At 46.2% G+C, this 24,029-nt stretch overlaps 1 protein-coding gene across 4 annotated transcripts in view; it reads right to left on the reverse strand.

Annotated features, from left to right (window-relative positions):
• Window positions 1-24,029, reverse strand: part of heatr4 (HEAT repeat containing 4) — an 80,440-nt gene that overhangs the window by 25,660 nt on the left and 30,751 nt on the right. For all 4 annotated transcript variants that reach the window (XM_067991142.1, XM_067991141.1, XM_067991143.1 and 1 more), the window contains exons 4-9: window positions 21,629-21,790; window positions 17,187-17,381; window positions 13,138-13,272; window positions 3,991-4,179; window positions 1,666-1,826; window positions 537-641 (exon numbers count right to left, since the gene is read on the reverse strand). In XM_067991142.1, coding sequence (XP_067847243.1) covers window positions 537-641; window positions 1,666-1,826; window positions 3,991-4,179; window positions 13,138-13,272; window positions 17,187-17,381; window positions 21,629-21,790 — 947 coding nt within the window. The remainder of the gene's footprint in view (window positions 1-536; window positions 642-1,665; window positions 1,827-3,990; window positions 4,180-13,137; window positions 13,273-17,186; window positions 17,382-21,628; window positions 21,791-24,029) is intronic.

Here is a 24,029-nt window from a genome sequence, read left to right on the forward strand (position 1 = left end):
TAGTCTCAGGATACAGGGTTGACCATTTAAGACTGAGATGAGAAGGAATTTCTTCACTCAGAAGGTTGTGAGTCTTTGGAATTGTCTGCCCCAGAGGGCTGTAGATGCTGAGTCGTTGAGTATATTCAAAGATGAGATCGATCGATTTTTGGACACTCAGGGAATCAAGGGATATGGGGATCGGGCGGGAAAGTGGTGTTGAAGTCGAAAGTCAGTCATGATCTGATTGAATGGCAGAGCAGGATCGAGGGGCCGTATGGCCTACTCCTGCTCCTATTTCTTACGTTGACACCTTCTCAGTCTGGGATTATTGCCTGAATGATGAAAGAGGAGGTACAGAAACATTTACATTGTGGGGATTTTTTTTTAAATGGAGGCTTGACCTTCAGACACCGCAGCCATTATAGGACGGTCTCGTGTCTGTTCAGGGCTGTGATCCTCCCTGAGACATTACTGGAACAACACAAACAGGGAGCAAGTGCCTCAATAGGGGGCCAGAATACACATTCTGCCCTACATATTGAACTCAGACTTACCCTGTTAAGTGATCCTCGCAGACAGGAGAGGACCTCACATGCCAGCACCTTGTCTTTCCAATTGCGGCTGTTCAGCTGCTTTGCCAGCAGGAAGTGCGCCAGAGACTGGTTAAACAGAGAGCAGGTTAATCAAATACCAGCAAGAATTGCCCCAGAGTGTTTGATGTATCTAACCTGTGCTGTACCTGCCCTGGGAGTGTTTGATGGGACAGTGTAGAGGGAGCTTTACTCTGTATCTAACCCGTGCTGTACCTGCCCTGGGAGTGTTTGATGGGACAGTGTAGAGGGAGCTTTACTCTGTATCTAACCTGCAATGTACCTGCCCTGGGAGAGTTTGATGGGACAGTGTAGAGGGAGCTTTACTCTGTATCTAACCCATGCTGTACCTGCCCTGGGAGTGTTTGATGGGACAGTGTGGAGGGAGCTTCAATCTGTATCTGTTACTGTCCCCAGAATTAATACACAGTCCTGTTACAGTCTCTCCAGAATTAATACTCTTAATCATAGGTCTACCCTCCCTCCTGTTACTGTCTCTAGAATTAATACTCTCAGTTGTAGTTCTGCTCTCCCTCCTGTTACTGTCTCTAGAATTAATACTCTCAGTTGTAGGTCTGCTCTCCCTCCTGTTACTGCCTCTGGAATTAATACTCAGTTGTAGGTCTGCTCTCCCTCCTGTTACTGTCTCTGGAATTAATACTCTCAGTTGTAGGTCTGCTCTCCCTCCTGTTACTGTCTCTAGAATTAATACTCTCAGTTGTAGGTCTGCTCTCCCTGCTGTTACTGTCTCTAGAATTAATACTTTCAGTTGTAGGTCTGCTCTCCCTCCTGTTAATGTCTCTAGAATTAATACTCTCAGTTGTAGGTCTGCTCTCCCTTCTGTTACTGTGTCCAGAATTAATATTCAGTCACAGGTCTACTTTTTCTCCTGTTGCCGTCTCTCCAAAACTAACACTCCCTGGTTTTGGGGCTAACATTCCTCTCTCTGACTTTGTTTCAGAAGCTTTGAATGAATCTCAGTATTCTGTGTAACTGAGAAATGAGGCCCGCTGGCCATTTGCTGAAGGGGAGGTGGTTGTACAGTGGGATTGTGTGGGAAGTTTGCTGCATTATGTTTTTCCAGCTCACATACTGTCCTCTCACTGAGCGGGCCCAGGACGAGGCAGACTTGCTTCACGGTCTCCGCTTCTGGTGCTTCGAAGAGATGCTGGACAATGCTTTGGATCACGGGATAGCTGTCGTCGCCATTGAGAGCCAAGCTCTGTGCTGCAATCCAACGATCAGCTACATTTCCTGAAAGACAAAAGGCAAAACGTTAACCTTTAGGGACTCCCGGCTCATCTCAGCTCACCCAACAGACCGAGGATCGGACGTGGCACTTTGCTGCTTCATATAGCCGGGTACCACACTGCATGGTGTACCTTAAACTGAGCCATTAGGGGCCCCCCATCAAATAGTAGTTGGGAGGAAATGAATCAATTAAAAGACTTGTATCAGCCGTGGCTCAGTGGGTAGCACTCTTGTCTCTGAGTCAAAGGGTTGTAGGATCAAATCCCACTCCAGAGACTAGAGCACAAAATGCAGGCTGACACTCCCATTGTAGTACTGAATGGGGAGTTGCACTGTCGGAGGTGCCGTCTTTTAGATGAGACTTTAAACTGAGGCCCTATCTCGGCGTCTTACGTGGATGTAGGAGATCGCATGGCATTATTCGAAGAAGAGCAGGGGAGTTCTCCCCGTTGTCCTGGCCAATATTTATCCCTCAAGTGATGGAAGGTGTCATTGACAGTGCTATCAAGCAGCACTTACTCACCAATAACCTGCTCACCGAAGCTCAGTTTGGGTTCCGCCAGGACCACTCTGCTCTAGATCTCATTACAGCCTTGGTCCAAACATGGACAAAAGAGCTGAATTCCAGAGGTGAGGTGAGAGTGACTGCCCTTGACATCAAGGCAGCATTTGACCGAATGTGGCACCAAGGAGCCCTAGTAAAATTGAAGTCAATGAAATAGAAACTAAACATACCAACACAAAGGACAGAGTTCCAACAGCTTACAAGACAACAGAAACAGCCAGGAGCACATACAGTATTATACACCTGGGGCTTGCTAATTGCAGGTCTTATATACAAGTCAATGATCCTCAGGGCCAGTGAGGTGGACCTTAGTTCTCCCCTCTGGCTCTCCAGTGGCTAGAGTCATACCTAGCACAAAGGAAGATGGTAGTGGTTGTTGGAGGCCAATCATCTCAGCCCCAGGACATTGCTGCAGGAGTTCCTCAGGGCAGTGTCCTAGGCCCAACCATCTTCAGCTGCTTCATCAGTGACCTTCCCTCCATCATTAGGTCAGAAATGGGAACGTTCGCTGATGATTGCACAGTGTTCAGTTCCATTCGCAACCCCTCAGATAATGAAGCAGTCCGTGCCCGCATGCAGCAAGACCTGGACAACATCCAGACTTGGGCTCATAAGTGGCAAGTAACATTCGCGCCAGACAAGTGCCAGTCAATGATCATCTCCTACAAGAGAGAGTCTAACCACCTCCCCTTGACATTCAACGGCATTACCATCGCCGAATCCCCCACCATCAACATCCTGGGGGTCACCATTGACCAGAAACTTAACTGGACCAGCCTTATAAATACTGTGGCTACAAGAGCAGGTCAGAGGCTGGGTATTCTGCAGCGAGTAACTCACCTCCTGACTCCCCAAAGCCTTTCCACCATCTACAAGGCACAAGTCAGGAATGTGATGGAATACTCTCCACTTGCCTGGATGAGTGCAGCTCCAACAACACACAAGAAGCTCCACACCATCCATGACAAAGCAGCCTGCTTGATTGGCACCCCATCCACTAAACATTCACCGGCGCACTGTGACTGCAGTGTGTACCATCCACAGGATGCACTGCAGCAACTCGCCAAGGCTTCTTCGACAGCACCTACCAAACCAGTGACCTCTACCGCCTAGAAGGACAAGGGCAGCAGGCACATGGGAACAACACCACCTGCACGTTCCCCTCCAAGTCACATATCAACCCGACTTGGAAATATATCGCCGTTCCTTCATCATCGCTGATTCAAAATCCTGGAACTCCCTAACAGCATTGTGGGAGAACCTTCACCACACGGTTCAAGAAGGCAGCTCACCACCACCTTCTCAAGGGCAATTAGTGATGGGCAATAAATGCTGGCCTTGCCAGCGACGCCCACATCCCATGAATGAATATAAAAAAAAACCAACATCACTAAAAACAGATTATCTGGTCATTATCACATTGCTGTTTGTGGGATCTTGCTCTGTACAAATTGGCTGTTGTGTTTCCTACATTAAAACAGTGAATACACTTCAGAAGTACTTCATTGGCTGTGAAGCACTTTGGGACATCCTGAGGTCGTGAAATGTGCTATAGAAATGTTCCTTTCTTTCCTTCCTGTATCAGGTGGTGACAGTGCGTACCATGAAGGAGGGTGTCCTGCAGGATCTCTGTGACTCTTTCATTCATCTTCTCCATTGCGACATGGCAGATTGCTGCTGCCAATCGCACGTGCTTGTTCCTACTGCTCAGGGCCTCAGTGATGAGCGGCTGAAGAGCCTCAGGCACAGCTTGCACTTCGGTCTCACCTCTGGCACAAATGTGGATGATATCTGCAATTAAACCATTAATTCTTTAAAGAAATTAAGTCACGTTAAAACTTCTACCTGTCGGTGTATATTCCTGCTCCTCTCGGTGTGTGACTCTCCCTATTGTTCCCGTTACTCGGTGTGTGACTCTCCCTATTGTTCCCGTTACTCGGTGTGTGACTCTCCCTATTGTTCCCGTTACTCGGTGTGTGACTCTCCCTATTGTTCCCGTTACTCGGTGTGTGATGCTCCCTATTGTTCCCGTTACTCGGTGTGTGACTCTCCCTATTGTTCCCGTTACTCGGTGTGTGACCCTCCCTATTGTTCCCGTTACTCAGTGTGTGACTCTCCCTATTGTTCCCATTACTCGGTTACTGTTACTAATTCCCATGTCACTATATATCTCCCACTCATTCACTTATCATTATAAACCCCTCACTGATTCACTTATCATTATAAATTTCCGATTGATTTCCCTAACACTATGTGCATGACTTTATCAGAGGGGTGTTGGTGGGGGGGATGGACTTCCTGACGGGATGGGGGTGTCATCAGAGGGGGCTCAGTCATCGGGGGGAGGGGTCAGAGATCACGGGGGGAGGGGTCACTGCATATAGGCTTGTTGTGCGATAAAGGCAATTACCTGAAGTTTCAGGCCTTCTTGCCTCCTCTCATGTGGCGTGAAGGAGAAGGCTCGGGAATCTCGGCGCCCAGGGGTTAAAAGCAAAAAATCTGTAAAAATGGAGGCCTGCTGCCTCCTTGTAACCTTTTACTGACCAACCTGCCTCCTGAGAGCGGGTTAGTCGCCCGCCCCTCATTCCACCTCTGTGAAAACTGGAAATGGGTGGGTTGGGGGCGGGTTTTAGATTTTAAACATTTTTACTGCCCTCTGCCCCCAACCCATCCTTTTTTCCCCATTTAAAATCATGCCCTATATAACTCCCACTGATTGCCCTATTATTGTAAATCTCCCACTAATTCTCCTTTCACTATAAATCACCCATGGATTCCCCGATCACTATAAATCTCCCATTGATTCCCCGATCACTATAAATCTCCCATTGATTCCCCGATCACTATAAATCACCCATTGATTCCCCTATCACTATAAATCTCCTATTGATTCCCCTATCACTATAAATCTCCCATTGATTCCCCTATCACTATAAATCACCCATTCATTCCCCTATCACTATAAATCACCCATTGATTCCCCTATCACTATAAATCTCCCATTGATTCCGCTATCACGATAAATCACCCATTGATTCCCCTATCACTATAAATCACCCATTGATTCCCCTTTCACTATAAATCTCCCATTCATTCACCTATCACTATAAATCACCCATTGATTCCCCTTTCACGATAAATCACCCATTGAATCCCCTTTCACTATAAATCTCCCATAGATTCCCCTTTCACTATAAATCACCCATTGATTCCCCTTTCACTATAAATCACCCATTGATTCCCCTTTCACTATAAATCTCCCATTCATTCACCTTTCACTATAAATCACCCATTGATTCCCCTTTCACTATAAATCTCCCATTGATTCCCCTATCACTATAAATCACCCATTGATTCCCCTATCACTATAAATCTCCCATTGATTCTGCTATCACGATAAATCACCCATTGATTCCCCTATCACTATAAATCACCCATTGATTCCCCAATCACTATAAATCACCCATTGATTCCCCTATCACTATAAATCACCCATTGATTCCCCTTTCACTATAAATCACCCATTGATTCCCCTTTCACTATAAATCTCCCATTCATTCACCTTTCACTATAAATCACCCATTGATTCCCCTTTCACTATAAATCTCCCATTCATTCACCTATCACTATAAATCACCCATTGATTCCCCTTTCACTATAAATCTCCCATTCATTCACCTATCACTATAAATCACCCATTGATTCCCCTTTCACGATAAATCACCCATTGAATCCCCTTTCACAATAAATCACCCATTGAATCCCCTTTCACTATAAATCTCCCATAGATTCCCCTTTCACTATAAATCACCCATTGATTCCCCTTTCACTATAAATCACCCATTGATTCCCCTTTCACTATAAATCTCCCATTCATTCACCTATCACTATAAATCACCCATTGATTCCCCTTTCACGATAAATCACCCATTGAATCCCCTTTCACTACAAATCTCCCATAGATTCCCCTTTCACTATAAATCACCCATTGATTCCCCTTTCACTATAAATCACCCATTGATTCCCCTTTCACTATAAATCTCCCATTCATTCACCTTTCACTATAAATCACCCATTGATTCCCCTTTCACTATAAATCTCCCATTGATTCCCCTATCACTATAAATCACCCATTGATTCCCCTATCACGATAAATCTCCCATTGATTCCGCTATCACGATAAATCACCCATTGATTCCCCTATCACTATAAATCACCCATTGATTCCCCTATCACTATAAATCACCCATTGATTCCCCTATCACTATAAATCTCCCATAGATTCCCCTTTCACTATAAATCACCCATTGATTCCCCTTTCACTATAAATCACCCATTGATTCCCCTTTCACTATAAATCTCCCATTCATTCACCTATCACTATAAATCACCCATTGATTCCCCTTTCACGATAAATCACCCATTGAATCCCCTTTCACAATAAATCACCCATTGATTCCCCTTTCACAATAAATCACCAATTGAATCCCCTTTCACAATAAATCACCCATTGATTCCCCTATTACTATAAATCACCCATTGATTCCCCTTTCACGATAAATCACCCATTGATTCCCCTTTCACGATAAATCACCCATTGATTCCCCTTTCACTATGAATCACCCATTGATTCCCCTTTCACAATAAATCACCCATTGATTCCCCTTTCACAATAAATCACCCATTGATTCCCCTATCACAATAAACCACCCATTGATTCCCCTACCACTATAAATCACCCATTGATTTCCCGATCAATATAAATCTCCCATTGATTCCCCTATCACGATTAATCTCCCATTGATTCCCCTATCACGATTAATCTCCCACTGATTCCCCCATCACTATGAATCACCCATTGATTCCCCTTTCACAATAAATCACCCATTGATTCCCCTTTCACAATAAACCACCCACTGATTCCCCTATCACAATTAATCACCTGTTGATTCCCCATCACTATAAATCTCCCACTGATTCACCTATCACTATAAATCACCCATTGATTCCCCTATCACTATAAATCACCCATTGATTCCCCTATCACTATAAATCACCCATTGATTCCCCTATCACTATAAATCACCCATTGATTCCCCTATCACTATAAATCACCCATTGATTCCCCATCACTATAAATCACCCATTGATTCCCCTATCACTATAAATCACCCACTGATTCCCCTACCACTATAAATCTCCCATTGATTCCCCTATCACTATAAATCACCCATTGATTCCCCATCACTATAAATCACCCATTGATTCCCCATTCACTATAAATCACCCATTGATTCCCCTTTCACAATAAATCACCCATTGATTCCCCGATCACTATAAATCACCCATTGATTCCCCTATCACTATAAATCTCCCATTGATTCCCCATCACTATAAATCACCCATTGATTCCCCATCACTATAAATCACCCATTGATTCCCCATTCACTATAAATCACCCATTGATTCCCCATCACTATAAATCACCCATTGATTCCCCATTCACTATAAATCACCCATTGATTCCCCTTTCACAATAAATCACCCATTGATTCCCCGATCACTATAAATCACCCATTGATTCCCCTATCACTATAAATCTCCCATTGATTCCCCTATCACTATAAATCTCCCATTGATTCCCCTATCACTATTAATCTCCCACTGATTCCCCTATCACTATAAATCACCCATTGATTCCACTTTCACTATAAATCACCTATTGATTCCCCTTTCACTATAAATCACCCATTGTTTCCCCTACCACTATAAATCACCCATAGATTACCCTTTCACTATAAATCTCCCATTGATTCCCCTTTCACTATAAATCACCCATTGATTCCCCTACCACTATAAATCACCCATTGATTCCCCTACCACTATAAATCACCCATAGATTCCCCTTTCACTATAAATCTCCCATTGATTCCCCTTTCACTATAAATCACCCATTGATTCCCCTACCACTATAAATCACCCATTGATTCCCCTACCACTATAAATCACCCATAGATTCCCCTTTCACTATAAATCACCCATTGATTCCCCTTTCACTATAAATCTCCCATTGATTCCCCTTTCACTATAAATCACCCATTCATTCACCTCTCACTATAAATCACCCATAGATTCCCCTTTCACTATAAATCTCCCATTGATTCCCCTTTCACTATAAATCACCCATTGATTCCCCTTTCACTATAAATCACCCATTGATTCCCCTTTCACTATAAATCACCCATTGATTCCGCTTTCACAATAAATCACCCATTGATTCCCCTTTCACAACAACTCACCCATTGATTCCCCTACCACTACAAATCACCCATTGATTCCCCTATCAATATAAATCACCCATTGATTCCCCTATCACGATTAATCTCCCATTGATTCCCCTATCACGATTAATCTCCCACTGATTCCCCTATCACTATGAATCTCCCACTGATTCCCCTTTCACAATAAATCACCCATTGATTCCCCTTTCACAATAAATCACCCACTGATTCCCCTATCCCTATAAATCACCCATTGATTCCCCTATCCCTATAAATCTCCCATTGATTCCCCTATCACTATTAATCTCCCATTGATTCCCCATCACTATAAATTTCCCACTGATTCCCCAATCACTATAAATCACCCATTGATTCCCCTATCACTATAAATCACCCATTGATTCCCCTATCACTATAAATCACCCATTGATTCCCCTATCACTATAAATCACCCATTGATTCCCCTATCACTATAAATCACCCATTGATTCCCCTATCACTATAAATCTCCCATTGATTCCCCTACCACTATAAATCTCCCATTGATTCCCCTATCACTATAAATCTCCCATTGATTCCCCTTTCACTATAAATCTCCCATTGATTCCCCTATCACTATAAATCTCCCATTGATTCCCCGATCACTATAAATCTCCCATTGATTCCCCTATCACTATAAATCTCCCATTGATTCCCCTATCACTATAAATCTCCCACTGATTCCCCTATCACTATAAATCACCCATTGATTCCCCTTTCACTATAAATCACCCATTGATTCCCCTTTCACTATAAATCACCCACTGATTCCCCATTCACTATAAATCTCCCATTGATTCCCCGACCACTATAAATCACCCATTGATTCCCCGACCACTATAAATCACCCATTGATTCCCCTACCACTATAATTCTCCCATTGATTCCCCTATCACTATAAATCACCCACTGATTCCCCGATCAATATAAATCTCCCATTGATTCCCCTATCACGATTAATCTCCCATTGATTCCCCTATCACTATGAATCACCCATTGATTCCCCTTTCACAATAAATCACCCATTGATTCCCCTTTCACAATAAATCACCCATTGATTCCCCTTTCACTATAAATCACCCATTGATTCCCCTTTCACTATAAATCACCCATTGATTCCCCTATCACTATAAATCACCCATTGATTCCCCTATCACTATAAATCACCCATTGATTCCCCTATCACTATAAATCACCCATTGATTCCCCTACCACTATAATTCTCCCATTGATTCCCCTATCACTATAAATCACCCATTGATTCCCCTATCACTATAAATCTCCCATTGATTCCCCTATCACTATAAATCACCCATTGATTCCCCTATCACTATAAATCACCCATTGATTCCCCTATCACTATAAATCACCCATTGATTCCCCTATCGCTATAAATCACCCATTGATTCCCCTATCACTATAAATCACCCATTGATTCCCCTATCACTATAAATCACCCATTGATTCCCCTTTCACTATAAATCACCCATTGATTCCCCTATCACTATAAATCACCCACTGATTCCCCTATCACTATAAATCACCCACTGATTCCCCTATCACTATAAATCACCCACTGATTCCCCATCACTATAAATCACCCACTGATTCCCCATCACTATAAATCACCCACTGATTCCCGTCAATGTAAATCTCCCATTGATTCCCCTATCACTATAAATCGCGAATTGATTCCCCTATCACCATAAATCTCTCACGATTTCCCCTATCACTATACATCTCCCACTGATTCCCCTATATCTATAAATTTCCCATTGATTGCCCATCTCGATAAACCTCCCACTAATTTCCCAACGATTACGTTAACACTATAAATCTCCCACAAATACCAGTGTCACTATCAATCTCCCACTAACTCTCCTATTATAAATCTCCCATTGATTCCCCTATCACTATAAATCTCCCATTGATTCCCCTATCACTATAAATCTCCCATTGATTCCCCTATCACTATAAATCTCCCACTGATTCCCCTATCACGATAAATTTCCTACTGAGTACCTTATCATATTAATCTCCCATTAATTCCCCCATCACTATAAATCTCCCACTAATTCCCCTATCACTAGCAATCTCCTACTAATTCCCCTATCACTATGTCTCCCAATTCTCCCCATCACTTTGAATCTCCCATTGATTCCCCATTATTATATATGCTCCCACTAATTCCCCTATCACCACAAATTTCCCAATGATTCCGCTATCACTATAAATCTCCCACTAATACCCGTCACTATCAATTTCTCACTAATTCCCCTATCACTATAAATCTCACATTGATTCCCTTATCACTATAAATCTCCCATTGATTCCCCTATCACTATAAATCTCACATTGATTCCCCTATCACTATAAATCTCACATTGATTCCCCTATCACTATAAATCTCACATTGATTCCCCCATCACTATAAATCTCACATTGATTCCATTATCACTATAAATCTCCAATTGATTCCCCTATCACTATAAATCTCCAATTGATTCCATCATCACTATAAATCTCCCATTGATTCCCCCATCACTATAAATCTCCCATTGATTCCCCCATCACTATAAATCTGCAATTGATTCCATCATCACTATAAATCTTCAATTGATTCCATCATCACTATAAATCTCCAATTGATTCCATCATCACTATAAATCTCCAATTGATTCCATCATCACTATAAATCTCCAATTGATTCCATCATCACTATAAATCTCCAATTGATTCCATCATCACTATAAATCTCCAGTTGATTCCCCCATCACCTTCCCTCCATCATAAGGTCAGAAATTGGGATGTTCGCTGATGATTGCACAGTGTTCAGTTCCATTAGCAACCCCTCAGATAATGAAGCAGTCCGTGCCCGCATGCAGCAAGTCCTTGACAACATCCAGGCTTGGGCTGATAAGTGGCAACTAACATTCACACCAGACAAGTGCCAGGCAATGACCATCTCCAACAAGAGAGAGTCTAACCACCTCCCCTTGACATTCAACGGCATTACCATCGCCAAATCCCCCACCATCAACATCCTGGGGATCACCATTGACCAGAAACTTAACTGGACCAGCCACATAAATACTGTGGCTACAAGAGCAGGTCAGAGGCTGGAGGTGAGTCACTGCAAGTGACTCACCTCCTGACTCCCCAAAGCCTTTCCACCATCTACAAGGCACAAGTCAGGAGTGTGATGGAATACTCTCCACTTGCCTGGATGAGTGCAGCTCCAACAACACTCAAGAAACTCGACACCATCCAGGACAAAGCAGCCTGCTTGATTGGCACCCCATCCACCACCCTAAACATTCACTCCCTTCACCACCTGCGCACTGTGGCTGCAGTGTGTACCATCCACAGGATGCACTGCAGCAACTCGCCAAGGCTTCTTCAACAGCACCTCCCAAAGCCGCGACCTCTACCACCTAGAAGGACAAGGGCAGCAGGCACATGGGAACAACACCACCTGCACGTTCCCCTCCAAGTCACACACCATCCCGACTTAGAAATATATCGCCGTTCCTTCATCGTCGCTGGGTCAAAATCCTGGAACTCCCTTCCTAACAGCACTGTGGGAGAACCTTCACCACATGGACTGCAGCGGTTCAAGAAGGCGGCTCACCACCACCTTCTCAACGGCAATTAGGGATGGGCAATAAATGCTGGCCTCGCCAGCGACGCCCACATCCATGAACGAATCAAAAAAAATCTCCGATTGATTCCACTATCACTATAAATCTCCCATCACAATAAATCTCCCACTCTTCCCTTTCACAATAAATCTCCCACTGATTCCCCTATCAATCACTATCAATCTCCCACTGATTCCCCTATCACTATAAATCTCCCACTGATTCCCCTATCACTATAAATCTCCCACTGATTCCCCTATCACTATAAATCTCCCACTGATTCCCCTATCACTATAAATCTCCCACTGATTCCCCTATCACTATAAATCTCCCACTGATTCCCCTATCACTATAAATCTCCCACTGAATCCTGTATCATTATAATTCTCCCACTAATTCCCCCCAATCACTATAAACCTTCCATCACTAGAAATCTCCCACTGATTCCCCGATCAACAATAAATCTCCCACTAATTCCCCTATCACCACAAATTTCCCAATGATTCCCCGATCACAATAATTCTCCCACTGATTCCTCTGTCACCATTTAAGTCCATTATGGCTGTAGAATGTCTGCACTGAGCTTGCTATCGCTATAACAGGCTGATTTCAATGCCCAGGGGAACTGCACTGCTCCAATCTAGACCCAGGATCACACGTTCTCATGCCATTGGTTGCGTCAGGACAGACAGGGACAGCTGCAGACGTCTTAAACATCGAGAACAACGCAACACTGAAAAGCAATTGAAAAAGTTTGAAGAATTTAAGTATATAAATATAAATGACACCTTCATCTTCTCCCAGCTTTGGGCGCTCAATAGCTCCTGAGGCGCAGGTTGCTAGGGCATTTAGCTGGACTTGACTGTGTATTGCCTGGAGGTCTCTCTTCAGTTCTTCCACAGTGACATCCTGCCAATGAGAATCTAGAGAGGAACACATATTAAAACTGTAGATTACAGCACTGCCTTCACCTTATGTGGTAAATTAAGAGCCTTATTAAAATCAAACTTTGAATCTTAGCACCATCCACTGTATAATGGAACTATACACATCAGCAAGGTTGCAGGTTCAATTCCCAATCGGTGCTGAATCAGCTGATCTCATATGGGGCAACAGGTGGGGTGTGGGAGAAAAAAAAAAATCGGTCAGGGTTCCCACTGCCCATCACTATCCAGGCACCTCTCGAAAGTATGGGTGCGTCTCAAAGGATCGAATAGCTTGCTGAGAATCACTGTTTGGGCTCACACATGAACTATAGTCACTTGACTGAGGGGCTAAAGGCAACCTGTACCTCAGTGACGGTCAGTGCCCGTGGATCCCATAGCCCAGTGAGAGTTAGTGCCCGTGGATCCCATAGCCCAGTGGGAGTCAGTGCCTGTGGAACCATTCCCCAGTGGGAGTCAGTGCCTGTGGAACCGTACCCCAGTGAGAGTCAGTGCCCGGGGAACCGTACCCCAGTGAGAGTCAGTGCCTGTGGAACCGTACCCCAGTGAGAGTCAGTGCCTGTGGAACCATTCCCCAGTGGGAGTCAGTGTCTGTGGAACTGTACCCCAGTGAGAGTCAGTGCCTGTGGAACCATTCCCCAGTGGGAGTCAGTGCCTGTGGAACCGTACCCCAGTGAGAGTCAGTGTCTGTGGAACCGTACCCCAGTGAGAGTCAGTGCCTGTGGAACCGTTCCCCAGTGGGAGTCAGTGCCTGTGGAACCGTTCCCCAGTGGGAGTCAGTGCCTGTGGAACCGTTCCCCAGTGGGAGTCAGTGCCTGTGGAACCGTACCCCAGTGAGAGTCAGTGCCTGTGGAACCGTACCCCAGTGAGAGTCAGTGCCTGTGGAACCGTTCCCCAGTGGGAGTCAGTGCCTGTGGAACCGTACCCCAGTGAGAGTCAGTGCCTGTGGAACCGTACCCCAATGAGAGTCAGTGCCTGTGGAACCGTTCCCCAATGGGAGTCAGTGCCTGTGGAACCATTCCCCAGTGGGAGTCAGTGCCTGTGGAACCATTCCCCAGTGAGAGTCAGTGCCTGTGGAACCGTACCCCAGTGAGAGTCAGTGCCTGTGGAACCGTACCCCAGTGAGAGTCAGTGCCCGGGGAACCTGTACCCCAGTGAGAGTCAGCGCCTGTGGAATCAGTACCCCAGTGTAAGTCAGTGCCTGTGGAACTGTACACCAGTGAGAGTCAGTGCCTGTGGAACTGTACACCAGTGAGAGTCAGTGCCTGTGGAACCGTACCCCAGTGAGAGTCAGTGCCCGGGGAACCTGTACCCCAGTGAGAGTCAGTGCCCGGGGAACCTGTACCCCAGTGAGAGTCAGCGCCTGTGGAACCCGTACCCCAGTGAGAGTCAGTGCCCGGGGAACCTGTACCCCAGTGAGAGTCAGTGCCCGGGGAACCTGTACCCCAGTGAGAGTCAGCGCCTGTGGAACCCGTACCCCAGTGAGAGTCAGCGCCTGTGGAACCCGTACCCCAGTGAGAGTCAGCGCCCTTGGAACCCGTATCCTAGTGAGACTCCATCCAACCTGTTGTATGGCACTACCACCGTGCTAAATGGGATAGATTCAGAACAGATCTGGCAGCTCAAAACTGGGCATCCATGAGGCGCTGTGGGCAGCAGCAGAATTGTATTCCAGCACAATCTGTAACCTCATGGCCCGGCATATTCCTCACTCTACCATTACCAACAAGCCAGGGGATCAACCCTGGTTCAATGAGGAGTGTAGAAGAGCATGCCAGGAGCAGCACCAGGCGTACCTAAAAATGAGGTGCCACCTTGGTGAAGCTACAACTCTGGACGACATGCATGCTAAACAGCGGAAGCAACATGCGATAGACAGAGCTAAGCGATTCCACAACCAACGGATCAGATCAAAGCTCTGCAGTCCTGCCACATCCAGTCGTGAATGGTGGTGGACAATTAAACAACTAACGGGAGGAGGAGGCTCTGTAAACATCCCCATCCTCAATGATGGCGGAGTCCAGCACATGAGTGCAAAAGACAAGGCTGAAGCGTTTGCAACCATCTTCAGCCAGAAGTGCCGAGTGGATGATCCATCTCGGCCTCCTCCCAATAACCCCACCATCACAGAAGCCAGTCTTCAGCCAATTCGATTCACTCCACGTAATATCAAGAAATGGCTGAGTGCACTGGATACAGCAAAGGCTATGGGCCCCGACAACATCCCAGCTGTGGTGCTGAAGACTTGTGCTCCAGAACTAGCTGCGCCTCTAGCCAAACTGTTCCAGTACAGCTACAACACTGGCATCTACCCGACAATGAGGAAAATTGCCCAGGTATGTCCTGTTCACAAAAAGCAGGACAAATCCAATCCAGCCAATTACCGCCCCATCAGTCCACTCTCAATCATCATCATCAAAGTGATGGAAGGTGTCGTCGACAGTGCTATCAAGCGGCACTTACTCACCAATAACCTGCTCACCGATGCTCAGTTTGGGTTCCGCCAGGACCACTCGGCTCCAGACCTCATTACAACCTTGGTCCAAACATGGACAAAAGAGCTGAATTCCAGAGGTGAGGTGAGAGTGACTGCCCTTGACATCAAGGCAGCATTTGACCAAGTGTGGCACCAAGGAGCCCGAGTAAAACTGAAGTCAATGGGAATCAGGGGGAAAACTCTCCAGTGGCTGGAGTCATACCTAGCACAAATGAAGATGGTAGTGGTTATTGGAGGCCAATCATCTCAGCCCCAGGACATGGCTGCAGGAGTTCCTCAGGGCAGTGTCCTAGGCCCAACCATCTTCAGCTGCTTCATCAATGACCTTCCCTCCATCATAAGGTCAGAAATGGGGACGTTCGCTGATGATTGCACAGTGTTCAGTTCCATTCGCAACCCCTCAAATAATGAAGCAGTCCGAGCCCGCATGCAGCAAGACCTGGACAACATCCAGGCTTGGGCTGATAAGTGGCAAGTAACATTCGCGCCAGATAAGTGCCAGTCAATGACCATCTCCAACAAGAGAGAGTCTAACCACCTCCCCTTGACATTCAACGGCCCCCACCATCAACATCCTGGGGGTCAGCATTGACCAGAAACTTAACTGGACCAGCCATATAAATACTGTGGCTACAAGAGCAGGTCAGAGGCTGGGTATCCTGCGGCGACTGACTCACCTCCTGACTCCCCAGAGCCTTTCCACCATCTACAAGGCACAAGTCAGGAGTGTGATGGAATGCTCTCCACTTGCTTGGATGAGTGCAGCTCCAACAACACTCAAGAAGCTCAACACCATCCAAGATGAAGCAGCCCGCTTGATTGGCACCCAATCCACCACCCTAAACATTCACTCCCTTCACCACCGGCCGCACAGTGGCTGCAGTGTGTACTATCCACAGGATGCACTGCAGCAACTCGCCAAGGCTTATTCGACAGCCCCTCCCAAACCCGCGACCTCTACCACCTAGAAGGACAAGGGCAGCAGGCACATGGGAACAACACCACCTGCACGTTCCCCTGCAAGTCACACACCATCCCGACTTGGAAATATATCGCCGTTCCTTCATTGTCGTTGGGTCAAAATCCTGGAAATCCCTTCCTAACAGCACTGCGGGAGAACCTTCACCACACGGACTGCAGCGGTTCAAGGAGGCGGCTCACCACCACCTTCTCAAGGGCAATTAGGGATGGGCAATAAATGCCAGCCTCGCCAGCGACGCCCACATCCCATGAACGAAAAAAAAAACTCAGTGCCTGTAGAACCTATAGCCCAGAGTCAGTGTCCAAGGAACCTGTGAGAGTTAGCGCTCTCAGGAGCTAAGGGGGGGGGCGGGGTGCGGAAATAGGGAAAATTGGGGGAAAAATTTGCCAAATTTCTTCTGAACACTATACTTACATATGCGCCAAGCTTTGATCCACTCTGCGACCATGTGGCGTACCACTTGCAGGTCCTCTCGTGTTTTAAAGGATTTCTTCCTCGGTTTGTCTGCCAGATTGTAGTCTGGCAGTCTCAATCCTTGCTCCATGGTGTAATCAGCCGGAGTGGGCAGGGCTGTCCACCTCCTCAGGCCTCTCGATATCCTCTCGGGTCCTGCATGAGTAAAGATGGAATCATTGCTTCCGCTGGCTTTGCGACAGAAACAAGTTGAGCATCAATGAAGCAAGAAAAGTTTTGCACCTTTCAATTCTTCAAGGACGCCCTTTTGGAAAGTCTCTCTTATCTTTGATCCCTCCACCACTACTCCTCCTCCTTCTTTCAACATCCTGAGCCTCACTATTTCCTCAGAAGAAGCTCTCATTATCTCTTCCCTTACTTATACTGCCTGAAGGAGTTTGGTTGCCTCTTTGGTGTCAAATCACTTCTTTCCCTCGACTGGGCAACAACAGCAAGACAACTGGCATCTTCATAGTGTCGCTCACATAGGGGACATCAATGTGAACCTTTATAAATCACTGGTTAGATCTCAGCTCGAGTACTGCGTCCCATTCTGGGCACCACCCTTTAGGAAGGTTGTCAAGGCCTTAGAGAGGGTGTAGAGGAGATTTACTCGAATGGTGCCAGGGATGAGGGACTTCAGTTATGTTGAGAGACTGGAGAAGCTGGGATTGTTCTCCTTAGGGCAGAGAAGGTTGAGGGGAGACTTATAGAATCATAGAATGGTTACAACGCAGGAGGCCATTCGACCCGTCGAGCCTGTGCTTGCTCTCTGCAAGAGCAATCCAGCTAGTTCCACTCCCCCGCCCTTTCCCATAGAGGTGTTCAAAATTATGAGTTTTAATAGAGTAAATGAGGAGAAACAGTTTCCACTGGCAGGAGGGTCGGTAACCAGAGGATACAGATTTAAGGTAATTTGCAAAAGAGCCAGAGGGGAGACGAGAGGAATTTTTTTTTACACAGTGAGTTGTTATGATCTGGAACGTACTGCCTGAAAGTGTGGTGGAAGCAGATTCAGTCGTAACTAGTTTTCAAGTATACTTGAAAAGGGAAAATTTACAGGGCTATGGGGAAAAGACCGAGGGAGTGGGACTAATTGAATAGCTCTTTCAAAGAGTCGGCACAAGCACGATGGGCCGAATGGCCTCCTTCCATAAAAAGGGCGTTCAGCTTCCGAATTCTGTGTTGCAATCCATCACCCAATCTGGACCAAAGTGTGCCGGATGTCATATTATTTTGGGCGACTTTTAGTCGTACCAGGTCTTGAGTGGCCCAATCAGAGGTCCTTAAAGGGCTCACTGGTGGCCACTCAAAGAAAGGGCACAGAAATGTTCAGTTTTTATATTCATGAGTCCAGGGGAAGCAGGAATGCTCCTCCAGGGTCTGCCATCCCCTTCAAGGCCACCCCCGGGATTGCGGTCCCTCCCCTGCCTGAGAGCTGGCTGATTTCACACCCTTCCCAACCAGCCACTTGGCACACACAGCTTGCCAGAAGCCGGACTTGGCTCGGGCCTCAGGCCCAGTGCACGGAGTGGTCCTTCTGCCAACTTGGGCCCGTCTTGGGCCCAAGTTGAATTTCTCCCCCATCTAAGAGTCCCAATAGGTTAATCCCGAGACTTGAGGCCAACGTCTGGCTGCTATCAAGGAAGCAAATGGGACATTGGGTTTGATAAAGAGAGCAGAGTGTAGACCGAAGCAGGTTATCCTCCCACTGTAGAGTGTTGGACAGGCTGCCCCTGGAGTATTGGGCACATTTCTGGAACCTGCACTGGAGGGTCTGGCTGAGCTGGGAAAGGTGCAGAGAAGAGCTGCTGGAATGATTGGGGGACAATCTCAGACCTGGGTCTCTTCCCATTGGAAGGGAGAAGACAGAGAGGGGAGATGATGGACGCATCCAAATTAATAAGGCTCGGGGCGTAAATGGATTTGGGAGGTGACAATACGATCAAGGACTTTGGAGAGGAGAGGGAGGTTGGAGATGGGGCGGTAGTTTGCAAGGACAGAGAGGTCAAGGGTGGTATTTTGGGTGATGGGGTGATGACGGCAGATTTGAAGGGGAGGGGGACAGTACCTGAGGAGAGGGAACCATTAGCAATATCAGCTAACATGGGGACCAGAAAGGGAAGTTGGGTGGTCAGCAGTTTGGTGGGAAGACGGTCGAGGGAGCAGGAGGTGGGTCTCATGGACAAGATGAGCTCGGAGAGGGCATGATGGGAGATAGGAGAGAAACTAGAGAAAGATGCAAGTTCAGGGCGAAGGCAGGGGGGGAACCGTAGGAGAATTTTGGCTTGGCAGGCTAGGGGAAGGGAGGGAAAGTAGCAAAAGCAGCTGAACGATCATAGTAACAAAGAAGTCCATAAGCTCCTCACACTTGTTAGAGGTGAGGGTGGAGGAGGCAGGGGAGAGGGATTTAAGAAGACTCTTTGTAGTGGAGAAGCTGGGGATTATCTTCGCGTTCCAGATCAACCGTGATCTAATTGAATGGCGGAAAAGGCTTGAGGGGCTGAATGGCCTACTTCTATTCCTATGTAAAGGTTCAGTCAGGGACATCTGATTTGTTACAGGACAACAGAATGAGGGGACAGATTCAGGCAGGATGTAACTTCAGTGAGATGGGTTTGGAATAACTTGTCACGGGAGGCTGTAGTGGCAAGTAAGTTAGATCTCTAAATATATGTAAATGGTGTGGGCACAGAAAAAGGAGGCAATATCAAAACTTGAAGACGACACAAAAATAGGGAGAGTGAAATAGGCTGACAACACTCCTCTCTACCTCTCCACCACCTCTCTCGACCCCTCCATTGCCTCTGTGTTGTCAGACTGCTTGTTTGGAATCCAGTCCTGGATGAGCTACAATTTCCTTGTTAAACGTTGAGAAGACCGAAGCCATCGTCTTCAACCCCCAACTCAAATCCCATACCCTTGACATTGATTCCATCCCCCTCCGCAGCCATTATCTCAGGCTGAACCACACTGTTCACAATCTTGACGTCCTATTCCAGCTGAGCTAACATAAGAACATAAGAAATAGGAGCAGGAGTAGGCCAATCGGCCCCTCGAGCCTGCTCCGCCATTCAATAAGATCATGGCTGATCTGATCCTAACCTCAAATTTAAATTCATGTCCAATTTCCTGCCCGCTCCCCGTAACCCCTAATTCCCTTTACTTCTAGGAAACTGTCTATTTCTAGACCTTATATTCTTTCCATCACACCTGTAACCACCTCCAGCCCTACAACTCCCACCTCCAACTCTGGCCTCTTGTGCACCCCCACCCCCTTCGCCCACCATTGGCAGCCGTGCCTTCAGCTGTTTAGGCCCAACGCTCTGGCATTCCCTCACTACACCCCTCTGTTTCTCTACTGCCCTCTCATTCTTTAAGATCCTCCTTTAAACCTACCTCTTTGACCAAGCTTTTGGTCGCCTGTCCTAATATCTCCTTCTTGGGCTAAGTGTCCATTTTTTGATTACACTTCTGTGAAGCACCTAGGGATGTTTTTCTACATTAAAGGCAGCATATAACTGCAAAAAATTGTTGTTGATGATATTGTACCTGGCAAATCACAGACATTTCAGCAGTGAGAAGTGAAGCTGCAACAGCAAGTTGCATTTATACAGCGCTGTGTACAGTCTCATTCCCCTCTTTGTGGCTTGAGAGAAAGTACAAAGAAAGACAACAAAGATGATCTCAGGCCTAAGACAGACTTCATGTCTTGGGTTTGGATTCACTGGAGAGGCATAGACTGAGAGTGGGTCGGAGTCAAATATTTAAAACTATTCACAGCATTTATAATGCAGAGATGGATAGTGTGTTTGAGATGATGTGGGCCAGGTAGAACCTATTTAAACTGAGGAAGCGGGAGTGAGGTGGGATGTGAGAAAGCTTTGCTTTTCTCAGGTGGTGATCGATTCTGTCGGAGGGTGATTCCAGATGTGGTAGTGAGGACCGAGTCCTTGCAACCCTTCAAGAAGGAATTAGAGGCATTTTGGAAAAACGCTGTGAACACAGCACAGGGAAGGGGAGACAAATCATTCCAGGTTTGGGGCCTCTTGAGGGCTGAATAGGTTTGAAGGGTCACAGAGGTGTTTTTGACAGGGGTTCATGAATGGGCTCTTTTTTTTGCCTCTCCTAAGGTGGGTGGGAGGGGAGCAAGGAACAGTCGGTTCATGGGGGCAAGTCCAAGGCGAGCATGTAGAGGGATGGATGGCCTCTCCTCATCCCAAAGTCAGCGCATTGAGATAACGGACAGTTTGATTGGGGAGTGGTAGAGCAGCAGAGTTTGTGACACGGTCGAAGCCGATGTCTTCGGTCTTCCCAATGTTGAGTTGGTGATCAATCAACATCCTGCCACTCCAGGAGAGAAGCAGGTCAGACTACCAACGTTGCTTTAATGGAGCTCAGACCTGGAAGTGTCTGTTGTTTGTCTTTGGCCTCTTTGTCCTCTGACCACTCTTCTGGCAACTGAGGAAAGCACTCCTGGAGGTGCTTCTGATACTCAGAGAGGTTGTCCATGATGATCCGCTCCTTGTACTTCTCACCATTCTGATGAACCACACTGGACCACCCTGAAAAGTAAAACACCAGGCTACAATTCAGTGACACAAGAAAAGAGCTCTCAAACAGTCAGTTCTCAAACATGCCAACTCATCCCGCCTTTAATACCTAAATAGGAACAGGACAAAGCCATGAAGTTCAACAAGCCCACCCCTTTTTAATGGATCAAACCCACCTACCCGCCACATCCTCCAATCAGAAGCACATCGAGTTATCTCCTGCTCCTGTTTATACTCCCACTTCAATGCTCCTTCCCCGCGACATTAACCTATTCCACAGCCTCATAACATTCTGGGTGACTTCCAGTTTTTAACCAGTGTCCATTGGTATTTGAACCCTTCCCCACCTCATTGAAGCACTCACAGAATGGGTAAAGGATTCCTGTTCAGTAATGTACACACAGAATGGGTAAAGGATTCCTGCTCAGTGATGTACACACAGAATGGGTAAAGGATTCCTGCTCAGTAATGTACACACAGAATGGGTAAAGGATTCCTGCTCAGCGATGTACACACAGAATGGGTAAAGGATTCCTGCTCAGTAATGTACACACAGAATGGGTAAAGGATTCCTGCTCAGCGATGTACACACAGAATGGGTAAAGGATTCCTGCTCAGCGATGTACACACAGAATGGGTAAAGGATTCCTGCTCAGCGATGTACACACAGAATGGGTAAAGGATTCCTGCTCAGCGATGTACACACAGAATGGGTAAAGGATTCCTGTTCAGTAATGTACACACAGAATGGGTAAAGGATTCCTGTTCAGCGATGTACACACAGAATGGGTAAAGGATTCCTGTTCAGTAATGTACACACAGAATGGGTAAAGGATTCCTGCTCAGTGATGTACACACAGAATGGGTAAAGGATTCCTGCTCAGTGATGTACACACAGAATGGGTAAAGGATTCCTGCTCAGTGATGTACACACAGAATGGGTAAAGGATTCCTGCTCAGTGATGTACACACAGAATGGGTAAAGGATTCCTGCTCAGTAATGTACACACAGAATGGGTAAAGGATTCCTGTTCAGTAATGTACACACAGAATGGGTAAAGGATTCCTGCTCAGTGATGTACACACAGAATGGGTAAAGGATTCCTGCTCAGTGATGTACACACAGAATGGGTAAAGGATTCCTGCTCAGCGATGTACACACAGAATGGGTAAAGGATTCCTGTTCAGTAATGTACACACAGAATGGGTAAAGGATTCCTGCTCAGTGATGTACACACAGAATGGGTAAAGGATTCCTGCTCAGTAATGTACACACAGAATGGGTAAAGGATTCCTGCTCAGTGATGTACACACAGAATGGGTAAAGGATTCCTGCTCAGTGATGTACACACAGAATGGGTAAAGGATTCCTGCTCAGTGATGTACACACAGAATGGGTAAAGGATTCCTGCTCAGTAATGTACACACAGAATGGGTAAAGGATTCCTGTTCAGTAATGTACACACAGAATGGGTAAAGGATTCCTGTTCAGTAATGTACACACAGAATGGGTAAAGGATTCCTGCTCAGTGATGTACACACAGAATGGGTAAAGGATTCCTGCTCAGCGATGTACACACAGAATGGGTAAAGGATTCCTGTTCAGTAATGTACACACAGAATGGGTAAAGGATTCCTGCTCAGTGATGTACACACAGAATGGGTAAAGGATTCCTGCTCAGTGATGTACACACAGAATGGGTAAAGGATTCCTGCTCAGTAATGTACACACAGAATGGGTAAAGGATTCCTGCTCAGTGATGTACACACAGAATGGGTAAAGGATTCCTGTTCAGTGATGTACACACAGAATGGGTAAAGGATTCCTGTTCAGCGATGTACACACAGAATGGGTAAAGGATTCCTGCTCAGTAATGTACACACAGAATGGGTAAAGGATTCCTGCTCAGTAATGTACACACAGAATGGGTAAAGGATTCCTGTTCAGTAATGTACACACAGAATGGGTAAAGGATTCCTGCTCAGTAATGTACACACAGAATGGGTAAAGGATTCCTGCTCAGTGATGTACACACAGAATGGGTAAAGGATTCCTGCTCAGTGATGTACACACAGAATGGGTAAAGGATTCGTGCTCAGTGATGTACACACAGAATGGGTAAAGGATTCCTGTTCAGCGATGTACACACAGAATGGGTAAAGGATTCCTGCTCAGTAATGTACACACAGAATGGGTAAAGGATTCCTGTTCAGTGATGTACACACAGAATGGGTAAAGGATTCCTGCTCA

This window comes from Heptranchias perlo, chromosome 10 (assembly GCF_035084215.1).
Source record: "Heptranchias perlo isolate sHepPer1 chromosome 10, sHepPer1.hap1, whole genome shotgun sequence".
NCBI classification, from domain to species: domain Eukaryota; kingdom Metazoa; phylum Chordata; class Chondrichthyes; order Hexanchiformes; family Hexanchidae; genus Heptranchias; species Heptranchias perlo.